Here is a 13,790-nt window from a genome sequence, read left to right on the forward strand (position 1 = left end):
CCGCGCTGTGCCAGCACATAGTGAGCGAGGGGACAGGGCCGGGGGAGCGGGACACGGGCCGGGACCGCTGTCCGCGCTGTGCCGCCTCGTAGTGAGCGAGGGGGGCACGGGGGGCAGGGCCCGGCGGGTCTGAGGGCGCGGTGAGGGCGCGGCGGGCTCTGTGCCGGTGCGGGGCCCCCCCCAGCCCCTCACGCTCCGTTGTCTCTCCCGCAGCTGTTCCGTGCGGTGCTGCCGGACCCACCGCGGTGAGTACGGGCCGGGAGGGGCCGGGCGGGGCCGGGGCTGCCCCGGGGCTGCCCTGGGGCTGACCCGCTGTGTGTCCGCAGAGCGCTGCGCGCCGCATTCCAGCCAGGAACGGGACAGGGAGCGGGGCAGGGAGCAGGGTCCCCCCGCGGCCCCGCCGAGCCCCGCACACGGCCCCTGGTCCCTGGAGGACATCCTGGGCGAGGAGGATGAGCAGGACCGCGTCCCGCTGCAGAAACTCAAGCTTTTAGGTGAGTTTGGGAATTCGGGAGTCAGTCCGGGTGTGGGGATGGTGGGGCTTTAGTAGAAATACTCCCCATTCCCAGGAGTTCTGCTTGGAGCTGCTCCCAGTCGTGCAGCTTGTTGCAAGGCCTTAAAGACTTAAATATCAGTTATTTGGCCTTTCACCAGTCTCTTTGAAAGTTTATTTGCAAAACAAGGAAGGTCTTAACTTCGTTTGTAACCGTTTGAGATTACTCCAATTTATCTTTTTTTTCCTTTTTAAAGGGGAATCAGAAGAACTGAGGGCTTTGCTGCTGAACCCACACCTCCGGCAGCTGCTCCTCACCATCGACCAGGCAGAAGACAAAAGCTCCCTCATGAGGAGGTTCATGCAGGAGCCCCTGTTTGTGGAGTTTGCAGATTGCTGCCTGAGGATTGTGGAGCCTCCCGAGAAGGAGAACATCCTCCCCGAGTGAGCACGTTTTCCTTTCCTTGAGGTTCTGTGCTGCAGAGCTGCTCCATTCTGTGTCTTTCCTCAGGGTCTGGTCACTTTGCCCCTGGATTTCGGTGCTCTGATTTCAATTCGGAGTAGACAGAGATTTTTAGAGACTGGGGGTTGAACCTGACACTCTGCAGACCTGCTTTGTGTTGGTACAGAAATATTGGCAACCGTGGCAAATGTTACTTCACAGTGACAATATTAAATATATTTGCATTTATTTTAATCGACAAATACTCTGAAACGTTTTTGTTCGTTGTTTGGGACGGTCGGACACCTTGACAAGGCGCTGAGCAGTTTATTTAAAATGACATACACGGAGGAGCTGAACATTTTCGAGACCCATGAGCAAGAAAAGGACGGTACAGAGCACCTCTGATGAGACCGTGGGCAGGGCAGTGCTGTTTGGGGAGCTCTGGAAACGCCTGCAGCTGTGAGAGCTCATATATTTTGGTCATAGAGAGAAAAAAGCAAGAGCCCAGTCTTGCTTTTCCCTGAGATGTCTGCCCTTAGTGTTATGTTGGCTGCTCCTCCCTCCCTCGGTCAGTCAGAAGTGTGCCAGTGTTGGGGAACACTGGTGGTCAGTCAGGAGGGTTGTACCTCTGAGAACCCAGCAGGAATCAGGAATATTTGCATTATTTGCTCTCTCATGACCAGCCTCTTGCTTCTCCAGGTAGTGCCAGCAGCGTTCAGTTCAAGTATTTATTGCTTAGAACACCTGATCTGGTTTAGTTGATTGTTCTCATAGTGCTGATATGTCCTATAACATGTGCCTGTGTGGAGGAATGGCCCCCAAACCCCCCAAATTTGACCTATATTACATTACATTGTATTTTACGTACAAGGCATCGAGGTGGAAGCTCTGAGGTAGCAGCAGATGTGGCAATTGAGTGATTTGAAAGCAGCAGCTTGCAGAGAGCCCTTCCCTGAAGGCAGAGGTGTGCAGGGGCCAGGCCTATGTGGGCAGGAGTTCCTTTCTGTCCAGCAGAATCTGGTTGAATCCCGTGATGGAACAGGCATCCCTGTGGGGGCTGACGTTGGAATAGTGCAGGGGGGACTTCCTGCAGTGGAACCTGACAGAGCCCTGCAAGGAAAAGAGGTGGAGAGGTCAGCTGGGGGGCTGGCCAGCTTCTGAGGTGATTTTGTTGTTCATGCTGTGTCTCTGAGCAACTAGTGACTGTGAGGATAGAAGAGGACCTCCAGAGGAGTTTTAGTACAAATGGATTTAAGAGAACTGAGTACCAATACTGTAATTTGAACTGGAATTAGCTTAAACTCTGGAGATTGGAGTGTTTAGTGCTGAACTTGCTACTGCTTCTGCCTACCTGCAGTAACTGTGACCGGTTCTTGCACCCAGAATTTTATGCAACCTCAGAAAAGTTTCCAAAAAAACCACCAAAGTGATTTGTAACAAGGTGCAGTTTCTGAGGGCAGCCAGTGGCTGCGGCTTGTTGGTAGGAAATGGTATCCAGGACTATTCCTGAACTCCTGGGAACTCCTGGCACCCTCCCTGTGCTGACTGGGGTCTGTGAGGTGGTTACCTGTGGGAGAGCTCTGATGGAAGCGATGCCACAGCCCAGGGAAGGGCTCTCCAGCCTGGAGCAGCCGCTCTCCTGGAGCCCCCTGAGCCAGCCCAGCAGCGCCAGGTCCCTGCGGGGCCCCGTGGCCGTGACGGGGGCAGCAGCCAGGACAAGGCCCAGGGGCCAGAACTGGACAATGGCCTGCCCAGGCCACACTGTGTCCAAGGAACAAGGCAGTTTGGCCGGGATCACCGTGGCTCCAGGAGCTGGGAACTCCTTCCCTTCCCCCTCATCCAGTTCTGCCGCTGCCAACGCGGCCATTTTTGCCTGGTGAAGATAAGGAACAATATTCAGCGAGGTTCTCAGACACCTTGAGCAGAATTTAAAGAGTCTGAAAAGGAGGGAATCTGAAAGGGCAGCAGGCCCTTTGGGGCATTCCCATGAAGGTAAGGAATGGGTTTATGCTGCAGAATAGAAGCAGGACTGGCATCCTCTGCTCTTCAGCTGGAGAAGAGTTTAATGGAGCAGTGACAGTGCTGCTTTTGTAGTTAGTTGAGGCAGAGCAGTAACTACTAAGAGGGAGATTCCTGCTAAAAAAAAAAAAGCCTCAGTGACTGAGTTCTGTGCTTCCCTGTCCCCACACCCTCACCTTCCATCTCCTCCAGCCACGTTGGATGACTTTGGCAGCCCCGCGCGTCCTTCGGAACCGACTCCTGGCCAGCCAGGAACGGACAGCTGAGGATTCAGTGGAAACAAAGCTGAGTACAAACAATCTCAGGAGCTCTGGCACACAGTGTAAGAGGTGGCACTTCACCGCCCCTGCCACTTTAATCCCCCAATATAACTGGAAATGTTCCTTGTTCTGTTGTTCCAGCCACATTTTTGTGGAGTTACCTGCTTGGATGACAGTTGCAGACCGTTTTTCCTTGGCAAACTTCTTCTGCTTAAACCTCCTCCAGCAACACTGAATGCAAAATGCTTTCTCATTTAACACCTCTGCTCTTCTGGCTTCCAGTAGCTCCAGCTGCAGTGGGGACAGGAGCCTGGAGTTAGTACTCAGGGCAGAGTTCTGCTCTCAACTCTTCCCTTTTCTGCAGCCTCTTGGTGTTTGTCAGATAGCCACATCCTCATTCCAGTGTCCTGTGACTGCTGGATTAGGTGTGGGAAGTGACAGCACTCCATTAGTGCTTATTAGATAATATGGAGACAAAAATGTAAGTAGTTGGGGGGTCACAGTAGCAACTGGCTTAAAACCAGCTCCACTGAAGGGGGTTCTATGGCTGCATCCTGCAAGCTTGGCAAAGGTACCTCTGTCTCCTTCATCTTCTTCCCCAAGGAAGCTGTGTGGGGCAGTTGGAGTAGCCAAATCTGTCAGCTGAAGGTAAGGAAAGCTGTAATCTTTCCTGGAATTGGGAGAATCCTGACAGTTCTAGACACAAGTGCAGCTCCTTGTCCCTTGGCTCCACAGAGGCCATTAAACAAAGTGCTTCTGAGGGCTGGGCTCTGATGGATGCCTGACTGAGTTGAGTAATCTGAAGGAAAATGCCCAATTCTGGTCACACTGGCTTGGCAGGAGCACTGCCCCCACCATGGTGATACCTGTGCCAGAATCCCCATTGGGAGGGTGAGCTCCAGAATTGGCAGCCAACTTACTACAGAACTGGCCAGGAATACTTTGGTCTTCCCACAGTACACTGAGGGGGTTCCTGCTCCACTCCCTGTTTGCTCAGCAGTGGTTTGTCCCATAACAACGTTCTGCAGGATCTCAAGAACAGCAGAACGTGATGCTTTGTCTTCATCCATCACTGGAGTCTCGCCTGGAAACGAAGCATTGAGGAGGAGGAGTCACAAGACTTGGAAATCAGGTCCAAGGAATGGTCTTCACACTGAGATTTCTTGGCCATCTAGAGGGGGAAGACCTCCAGCAAGAGGGGAGGAGGTGATGGCTGAGAGCACTCAACCTCACTGGGGTTTGGGTAAAATGGGACAGCACAGATTTCACCAGGTGCCAGCAACCAGACAACCAGTGTGGGGGGTGTTTTAACTGGGAACAAAGAACAAAAAGCAAGGAATTGGACTCAGCCTTAATGTACTGAAAGGTGCAGGAGGGGGAGACAACTTGTGCACAGGTCTCCAGCCTTCCCAGGGCATTGGAAGCAGCTATGGGGTCAGGTACTGAGCAGGACTTTATTGCAGCAATTAGAGGTTATTAAAACCATTTGTGGGACACAGTGCATAGCTTTTTACATCATGAGACAAAGAGGTTGGCCAGATGAATCCTAACTGCAAATTCAGACGTAATTCAGAGCTGTCCTTGAAAGAGATTGTGTTGTTCAAGGCAATGCTGCGGGAGTTCCTGCAATGGGCTTTGTATCATTCCATCCTGGATACTGTTTGCTTTTCTGCTATAAATATTTCTAAGGAGATGAGAGCATTTTAAGGTACTGAAAACAAATAGGAGCAATTCTTGCCTACAGGAAGACATCTGGTGCCTGTGATGGTGTTCATGGGGCCGGGCTGATAAGGGAACCAAAAGCTTATCCCCGTGTTTGGGAAATTTGTTTTGCTTTGTTTGCAGCTTATTACCCCCTAAAGATAAAAAGGACTAAGAACCTATCACACAGAGGCTTTGCAGCTAATGGGTTTGTAATTGAGGGGGAAAGATACAGTGTGTAAGTAATTTTCCAGCCTGTACTTCCTTCCTCCACTCCATTTCCAGCCGGTGAATGGATATCCAGACATTTTACTTATCTGAACAGGCTGGTACTTACTGGTCCTGCTTCCTGCTGGTTATGGAACAGACCCACTGGGTGAAGATGGGATTAATTTGGGAGAGGGAAGGGGGTTGCAGGAACCTTCAGTATTAAATGTAACCTCCTGATGAGCTCCTCCTTTTAGGGGTTCACAGCAAAGGCATTACCTTGTACAGTGGGTTGTGTTTTTTAAAGTCCATCCTCGCTCTTGCTTAGAAAAAGAGAAGTTTGCAAAAGGTGGAAGAAGCAGCAGAATCCAGGTAAGCTGGAAGGTCAGTGATTCAGCAAGGAAGCAAAGTGGGGGAAAAAAGAAAGGAAGGAGAAGGAACATGAGCCAAAAGGTAAGAGGTTTTTCAAGTCTGCTAAAGAACCAACTCTAAATCAAATGATATTGGGTGGGGGGAACCCCAGACACCACTGTAACTGTAATTGTTCCAGCCAGGAGGAACACAGAAAACTAGCAGTAAGAGGAAAGATTTTAAAAAGAGCCTGCTGTAAGCATTAGGCAAATTAGAAACTCCAGCTGGTGACAGATTAGAGAAGTATTCTGAGAACAGAGGTGTCCCTCGTGCTGAACACAGTAATCACCTGACCTATGCAATATCAAATGGGTGCAGTGGTAACTTTACTTGATGGCAGAGGGATTATCTGCACAAACATACCTTTTTCCTCAGCAGTGTGAGAGTTGCTTTTATCACACACTCTTCTTTTACTGGGCCCACAGGACTTTCTCAGCATTTCGTAGCGCTCAGTGAAACGTTGGAAGGGGATCCTGGCAGACAAACACAGTGAATTCCGGGGAAGAGTCACCACTGTGGCAAAGAACTTATCCTTTGGGGGTAAAAACTGCAGAATGGCTTCAGAGATCCAGTGCAGGGAATGCAAACACTGATGCCTAAAGAGTCACCAACAGGCAAGAAAGTACAAACTCCCAGTGGTGCCTGTAGCAAAGACTGGGCAGGAATTGTGCTTGGATATGACAATGATGAGCTTCACCCCCTCAGTGCTGAGCTGTGACTATCTCAGGCCTTGCTCTGCACCCTCTAAAAGTGGTCAAGAAAGCCCAGCAAGGCTGTGATGGGATGCTGAGCTCTGAGATGTCTACACTTAGATAAATGCCTTTTGTGATTTAATTTTAATTGCAAAAAATGTTGCTGTGAAGCCACGTTCAGTTAGAAAAATTTTAGTACATAATAGTCCACATCAGAACATCTCTTCCCCAGCTTCTCAGGCTGGAAAGGTACAGTGAGCTCTCAGACAGCTTTGAAAGCATCAGTAGTTTCGAGGCCAAAAACAAAGTGCAAAATATTTGGGTTTCCTGCTTATAAGCTCTTCTGAATAACTAATATGCCACTAATTGCTGCAGAAGTGGGTTATGCTCAAGAAGTCTGGACTCACCTGACAGGGAATCCTGCTGCACTGATGGTGATGGCTTCAACTATTCCACATGCCTGAAGCTGGCTGAGAACCTGAGGCATAAATTGGGATGGTTTAGGTGACACTCTGTGGGAGCTGCTCCTCTCTTGTATCCACACCCTGACTGACCTAATGCAGCAGCAGGTGAAAAGCCAGTGGGGGGTATTTTAATACTATTTTCTCCTTATTATTTTAACACTGTTGTGCACTCAGCAAATTCTATGAGTGTTTAAAGCCAAGGCAGCAACACTCCAGCTGCTTGTTTTCCCATCAGATGAGGGTCTCTAGTTACAGCTCTGCTCCCAAAGTCCTCAGCTGGTCTCATCCAACTTGTCCTGCACTCCAGGAGCAAGCAAAGCTTTGTTTGGGAGATCCCTGTGTGCCCAGGGCTGCTGAGCACTCAGATCACCCTCATCTGTTTGAGGGCTGGGAGGGCAGCACCCCAAATAACCCAGGAGTGCTCTGGGAAGAGAACTTCTCCTACAGCAACACATAAGTTGCACCTGGAAGAGCTGCTGTGCTCACAGGCTCTGTTCTGGACAAGCACCATCAGTGAGTCTGAAGGGAGGTTTTTCTCTGCAGCCTCAAAGGAGAAGCAGCTATTTCAAAATGTGCTGTGAGAGGAGCTTTGCAATGCAAAGGCCCCACAACGTCTCCAGGAAGCTTCTCAGTGAGGAAAGGCTTTGGAAAAGTTACCTCTTCTCTTTTAAAAGTCCTGGCCTTGCAGTCAGCATTGGGTTTGATGCAGCGGATGTAGTGCGGTGTGGTCCTGTTCAAAATCTGCATGAGATGTTCCAGGGAGCTCTGCACAAAACAGACACAGGAGGGATCAGGGACAACTCCTCCACAGGGAGCTCAGCTCATCAGGGGTCTTCTGTCAAACCCAGGGAGCTGGTTTTTTTGCAAGGATGGCTTTACAGACTCAGAGCAATTCTACAGGGACAACTTGAGCAAAAAAAAATCCACTCTATGGATGCTTTCATCAAGTTGTTGATGGTAAATTCAGAAAGTTTCCAAAATTATAGCAGGGCCATGCATTGACACCAACCCCTCAAGAGGAACAGGTAAGAAGCAGCCTCAAAAAGGCAGGTGCCCAACTGTTAAAGGTAAAATCAGAGGGAGTTAAGACCCAGACAATATCAGGAGTCTGAAGCTGTTTCTGTTTTACAGCTGTTTCATTTTTACATCATTTACTGATCTTCATCCAGCTCCTGTTTTCTCATCTAGTCACGAAGGCAGCTGTGGAAAGCAGGAAGCTGAAGAGGATGTACCTTGAACTTGGACACCACTGTAACAACAGGTGCTCTGTTCTGGGTTTTGATGTTATTCTGGTTGTTTTCTGTCATAGGAAATAATTTTTGAAGCAGAGAGTCCTTAGAGTTCTGCAAAACATGGACCAGCTCTGGTGGAACAGCATCCTGCAAACACAGACATGATGTGTTAGAATCTGGACTTGGGCAGACACTGCCACCTCTGCAAATAACTGAAAATTCCACACAAATAGATGGAACAGTATTTCTGATGCCAGCTTTGATTTCACCACAGCTGCAGTTCCGAATCTGACCGTGTCCATTCATTCATAGTCAGATTTGGGAACAGAAAACAATGTTTGCCTGAATATTTAGCAGATCCAATCAAATGTGTGACTGCTCCCTCCATTGTTCTTGTTATTCAGTTTGAGTGAGCCAGAAGCTTAGCACTGGTTTAAAAGGACAGTCTGCAGCAAACATTAGAAAGTCTATTAGAAATATTCCTTTTAATTAAGAGATGGTGTTTCATTGCATCACCTATTTTACTTATTCCCTGATGGCACAATGAGGCTAAAATTTGAATACTTCCAGAATTTCCAGTAAAGTCCATGCTCTTGTTTCTCATAAACTCACCAGATTTTTTTTAGGGGAAATGAAGCACTCTATTTATGGTTATAAAAATGCCCTGATGCCATTAACAGTTCTGCATCCCCAGGAATGGGAGAGGCCCTGATTTGGTGATGGTCCACTTAATCCTCAGCTGAAAGGTCTAACAAAGGAATTGTTTGTGCCAGTGATGGACTGAAAACCAGAGCAAGAACATTACCCAGCTTTACATGGCCTGAAGGATTTATTTGGAGCAAGGTATGTACGTCCAGCACACACCCCTGAATAGACTTGTTAGTGGTGCTTTGATTTGGTCTCTCTGAAAACACCTACCTTATTTTTCTCCACCATTGCTGCCAGCTGGTAGCAGACTTTGCCAGCATAATGTGAGATGATGAAGTTGGGCTTCTTACTAAACCTGTCTCGACTTAAACACTGATTACTGGACAAGGCTTTCTCAATCCGAGTCTGGAACAGGGCGGTGTTGGAGGGTCTGTTCAGGCGACACTCCTGCAAACGAGACAGGATTTGTCACAAAGAACTGACTCTAAAAGATGAACCACTTCAATTTAAAATCTTTAAAAGCCTTTTTGCTTTTACAGCATGCCAGCCCTGGAATATTGGGGGGGTGGGGAGGATGGGAAGTAACTGAGGCTTTGTATTTGAATCAGAACATCCAGGATCAGAGGGAAAAAGATACTCAGAACACGAGGAAGCAGTGTCATGATTATTCTGAAAACAGAGCTCTGCAGAAATTGTATATCTGACAAGTTTTCTGTTCATATTTTCTTTGGTGTTGTGGGACAAAGGCAGGAAACTAGGCCAAAAAAGTTCAGGGTTCAGATCACACTTACCTCGTTCAGCAAGGAAAAAATGCTGAGAGGGTTTCCCTCTAAGAGATCAAGGCAGTTCTGGTTATCCTGGTAGTTTATGAATGACCACTGCAGGCCTTCAGCTGCATATTCTTCCTGAAGGAAGAGGGAAAGGATTATCCTGCAGCAGAGGGCACCAGAGCCTGGAACTGTGTGTCTTGTGCAGTTGATGCAGTTAATGTTTAATGAGTTAATCCCAGCTCAGCTGCTCATCCAAAGCTCAGCTCGAGTTTAAGAGCAAGATGAGAAAAAAAACCCAAATGAGGGTATTCTTGCTCAGGTAGCTTTTGAGTGTGGATCAGATCCTGCTGCAACAATTTGTCTGAGTATTTGGGAACCTCACAGATTTATCAGAGTGAGCTGCAAGGCTGATTTAGAGAGTGAACAGAGGCTACAGTCACACAAAGCCTGTCCTGGCTGTGCTGAGATTTGCCCTGAAGGGCAAGGAACGTGGAGAACTCCTTCCTTAGACTGGGACACAGCCCTAAACCAACCACTGTGTGCCAGGCTTTACTAACTGGGCTCCTTTTAAAGCCTGATCCAAGAGGAAGTACGGAAAGATATTAGTTGAAATAATCTGCACAATATTTATGCTGAACTACAGGACAGTCTGTCAGGAGTGTTTAACAAGCTCAAGCTCTGGGCAGTTATTTTAAAAGTCTCCTGCCAAAAGCTTGCTCAGCACAGCCACTAATGGCATTTAAGTGGTTTGGGCCCCAGCCAGAGGCAGAGAGGTAAGAGGGCAGGCAGTGACTGGGAGGGGAGCAGCAAACAGAGGTCATGGAGCAGTTTCAAGGCAAGTAATTGTGTGCTTGAACTCGGTTTCCATCTTCACTGACCATTAACCCCTGGCACACTGACGAGGGCAGGCAGGGAAAAAAAGCCTGGGAATGTGAAAGCACAAACTGTAGTCAAAGGAACACTTATCTCCTGAACAAATTGACAGAGCCATGCTGGGAGGCAGGAGGTGCCAGTGTGTTGGTGCCATAAAGAAAATAATTTCCCAGATTATGCAGTTAATGGCAAAGAGCAATGTGGTAATGGAGCTGCACTGGGGGGAAACTGGAGCAGCCCTGGAAGGGACTCTGTGCCCCCAGAGCACTCATGAGAACTGGAATTAGCAGTGTGTGACCAGTGAGGCGAGGGACTCCAGAGCCTTTAGCGTGGTGCAAATACCTCCTCTAGTGTGAAACAACACAAGTTGTGAGCATTCCTAACAGAACCCAAAAGCTGATGCACACTGAGGTTTGGGTTTACAGGTACTAACACAGCAGCTGGTTCATGGAGCTGCTCCCCTGCAGCAGGAGGCCTCCACAGGTACCACGTGGGTGTTGGGGTGACAGGGGTCTGTTGGGCTCTGCCTTCACACTGAGCTCAGTCTGGGAGCTCCCCACTCTTTTTGGGACTCTGTGCTTGAGGAAGAGAATTAACATGGCTATGAGCAGCACCTTCCAAGAGAATCTCTAGGCTGCACTTACCTCAAGAATTTAAAGTGTTCAGCTCTTTGAGGAAAAGCAAACAGTTTAACAGGCACAGTTTAACAGTGGAGCTGGATAACAGGGAACAGATTTCCAGTCCCCAAGACAGAAAGCTGTGTCATTCCACCAACTGCCCCACACTCTCCTCTTTAAAAAGCCACTGTTACATCCCACTGGTTTCTGTGGCATTACTTACTGCCTGAAGGTTGCAATCTGACCAGAGGCACAGAAATAAATACAACTGAAGTGACAAAAGATGCTGTTTTAAAATTAGATTTTTTTTCTCTTGGTGGGGTCTCACCTGCTGTGCCTTCAGGTAGTGTGCTACAAAGTGCTGCTGCAGTTTCTCGTTGGCATAGTTAATACAGAGCTGTTCCAGGTTGTTTTCAGGGAAGGCTTCAAAACCATAAACATCCAGCAGGCCTAGAAGGAACGTGGGAAGACAGTGAGCTTTAGTCTAGGAGCAGCTTGAAGGACTTCCAGTGAAACCAGGGTGGAATATGGAATATCCATACCTATGAAGCTGGTCCACACCGATGGATCTGCATAGATGCTCTCATTGATGACCAGAACGAGCCACTCAAACAACCTGCAATGACAGTGGGATTGGGTGGAAGCTGCTTGCAGGGCAGAGTTCTTATCCTGCTGTTCCTGTCGGTGTCACTTGGAAGGAACAGAAATCTCTGGCACGAAACAGCAGCACTCTGAAGGATTCTCTGCCAGTGCCCAGCAGAATGAAGGGGTGTTGAGAGGGGAAGGGAGGGTTACAGTGATGGAATCCAAGCAGAAAGCCAGGGGAAGTAAATCCCTCTGGCCTCCCTCTTCCCTCACCACGGCCGTACCTGGCGTAGATGACTTTGGCCAGGCAGTCCCTCCTGGTCTCACACTCAGCTCTGGAGCAGGGCTTCTTGAACACCTGCTGCTGTTTCCCAGCAGTTATTGTCCGAATTCTTAAGGATTCCAGTAGTTCCTCCACAGGGATCTTCAGCAGATCTCCAGTGGTCTTCACAAAGCCTTGTTCAGGAGGACAAACAGTGCCAGGTTACCTGGATGCAGATCCTGTAAGCTGTGGAAGGTCTATAGTGTAGGAAAATGACACTTCCATGAGCTCACCAACTTTAATGTGGACTTTGGATCTTTTTTGCCCAAACTTGGGAGCAAGTTTTGCAAGACCAGACTCTTAATTTGGATGTAGAGTTCCCCTAGAATTTCAGGTACTCTATTTAAAATGAAGCAATACTAAGCAATTCCGAAGTTTGCCACACTGAAGTTGGTGTTTTTATAGAGTCTCTCTAGTCTTTGTTACTTGTTCACCTTTTTGGAGCAGAGACCTTGAAATCCAGGTAGACAAATCAGTCATGGCCAGAAAAAAAAACAGGGAAAAAACCAGAAAATGTAGAAGAATGAGTATTTGCTAACAAAGTATTTAAGATCTTGCTAAGCTGAGCTGTATGAAAAACAATTTAATATTAAACAGAGCTTGTGAAATCCTAGTAGGAAACTTCACTGTTCAGGACAGTTTTGGTTCTGAAGGAAAACTAGACCCACAAGCCTCCTAAAGACATGCAGAACCACCTCTATTTATGCTGCAATTTTAACAGATTATCTGTTACTCAGTTCAAGTCTTTATCATGAAAACTTCAAAGCTTTCATGTTAAAAGCCCTGCTCTCCACTCTGGCTCAGATTTCTGCAAAGTCTTGTGATGTCAGGGTAAGATTGCAATCAAGAGTCACAGTTCTGCCAATAATCCTGCTGAAATCACTGACTGATGCTGAAGTTGCCTTGACCTGTCACAGAAGGATATTGTCTCTCAGAGCAGGGGAGCATTAGAGTTTTGTTTACTCACAAAAACAAGCTTAAATTTTGGTTTGCTCATGACCTTGATAGTCTATATCAGCAGAAGGGTGCAGTAATCCTTTCCATCAGGCATCTGCACTGAGATAACAGGACTCCCTGGAGCATGGCATGGTTGTTGCCTCACCTTTGGTTTTGTCTTCCAGGTCACAAGGCTGAGATTCATCCACTGGATTAGAGAACTGGATGTTCCCAAGGTGGAGAAGGCCTGACAATACCTGAAACACAATCAATAACTGAGGTTTTTAAAACAGCTCCCCTCCAAGTCAGTGTCCTCTGAGCCTTCCTTAACCCCAGGAACAGGACAAGTCAAAACATTTCTGCACCAGAAGAAGCAAACACATTCCAAGCTTCTGTGTGAGTCCCTCGTGCTGCAATTCCTGAAGGAAAACTGCAGTTCACAGGTGGAGGCTTTTAGTTAAGATCTAATATTTGGCTGTGCAACCCCACGTGTTGCTGCAGGAGCACCAACCAGCCCATGCTCTGCACGGACACAGGTTTCCTTCTGCAGCAATCCCACAGCAGGAGGACACTCCAAACCCCCCCAGCAGCCCCGTGGTGTCCCCTCTCTGTACCTGACCTTGAAAACATTGCTCTGCGTGGAGCGCTCGATGCCCAGGTGACACATGGCAGCTCTGGTCACCTCGAAGCTGTCCTCTGCAAAGCCAAACAAGGGCTGGTTAAAACAGAGCCACGCACACAAACACAGGCAAGCAGGGCACTGCACAGCTCCAGCTAGGCTGGAATTGTCACAGGACACCAAGGGAGCCAGAGGCAGGTGGGGTAAATCCCCCAGTACAGGCTGGAGAACCCAGTCCCTGACTCAGTGCTGCCTCTGTGGCTCTGCAGTGAGGCAGCAGGTGCTGAAGCCCATGCAGAGACAAGACAGTTTCAAAACACAGCCCCAGAGATGCAAATTCACCAGCCAGAAACAGCCAGGTTGAGTTTTAAGATTTAATAGTGCAAACTGAAACTTCAGAAGAGTCCCACTAATGCAGATGGCCCTGGGTCACGGGATTGAACAGGACATATTTTTGCCTGCCTTCCTTTAAAGTTCCAGCTGTTTTTAATGGACA

The 13,790-nt window shown here is 48.3% G+C and overlaps 2 protein-coding genes and 1 long non-coding RNA gene across 4 annotated transcripts in view; 2 read left to right on the forward strand and 1 right to left on the reverse strand.

The window, feature by feature from the left end:
- Positions 1–2: 2 nt before the first annotated feature.
- Positions 3–1,198, forward strand: ZNHIT3 (zinc finger HIT-type containing 3; the record flags this gene model as incomplete). The annotated part of the gene is made up of 4 exons (XM_017821499.1): positions 3–91; positions 214–245; positions 327–494; positions 751–1,198. Coding segments are annotated over 4 exons (480 nt in total), but the record flags the coding sequence as incomplete, so codon positions are not given.
- A 48-nt stretch (positions 1,199–1,246) lies between these two features.
- The window catches only part of MYO19 (myosin XIX), a 17,773-nt gene continuing 5,229 nt past the window's right edge, over positions 1,247–13,790 (reverse strand). For both annotated transcript variants that reach the window (XM_017821673.1, XM_017821674.1), the window contains exons 10-25: positions 13,295–13,371; positions 12,842–12,932; positions 11,702–11,873; positions 11,375–11,448; positions 11,161–11,282; positions 9,364–9,477; positions 8,843–9,019; positions 7,925–8,071; positions 7,350–7,457; positions 6,636–6,706; positions 5,900–6,009; positions 4,138–4,301; positions 3,379–3,508; positions 3,134–3,219; positions 2,506–2,811; positions 1,247–2,048 (exon numbers count right to left, since the gene is read on the reverse strand). In XM_017821673.1, coding sequence (XP_017677162.1) covers positions 1,920–2,048; positions 2,506–2,811; positions 3,134–3,219; positions 3,379–3,508; positions 4,138–4,301; positions 5,900–6,009; positions 6,636–6,706; positions 7,350–7,457; positions 7,925–8,071; positions 8,843–9,019; positions 9,364–9,477; positions 11,161–11,282; positions 11,375–11,448; positions 11,702–11,873; positions 12,842–12,932; positions 13,295–13,371 — 2,078 coding nt within the window. In that variant the 3' untranslated portion in view covers positions 1,247–1,919. The remainder of the gene's footprint in view (positions 2,049–2,505; positions 2,812–3,133; positions 3,220–3,378; positions 3,509–4,137; positions 4,302–5,899; positions 6,010–6,635; positions 6,707–7,349; positions 7,458–7,924; positions 8,072–8,842; positions 9,020–9,363; positions 9,478–11,160; positions 11,283–11,374; positions 11,449–11,701; positions 11,874–12,841; positions 12,933–13,294; positions 13,372–13,790) is intronic.
- LOC108500607 lies at positions 7,843–13,278 on the forward strand. Its single transcript, XR_001875924.1, has 3 exons — positions 7,843–7,953; positions 8,619–8,767; positions 12,861–13,278. It is a non-coding gene; the product is annotated as an uncharacterized LOC108500607 (long non-coding RNA).

This window comes from Lepidothrix coronata, unplaced genomic scaffold (genome assembly GCF_001604755.1).
Source record: "Lepidothrix coronata isolate B3197 unplaced genomic scaffold, Lepidothrix_coronata-1.0 Scaffold91, whole genome shotgun sequence".
NCBI classification, from domain to species: domain Eukaryota; kingdom Metazoa; phylum Chordata; class Aves; order Passeriformes; family Pipridae; genus Lepidothrix; species Lepidothrix coronata.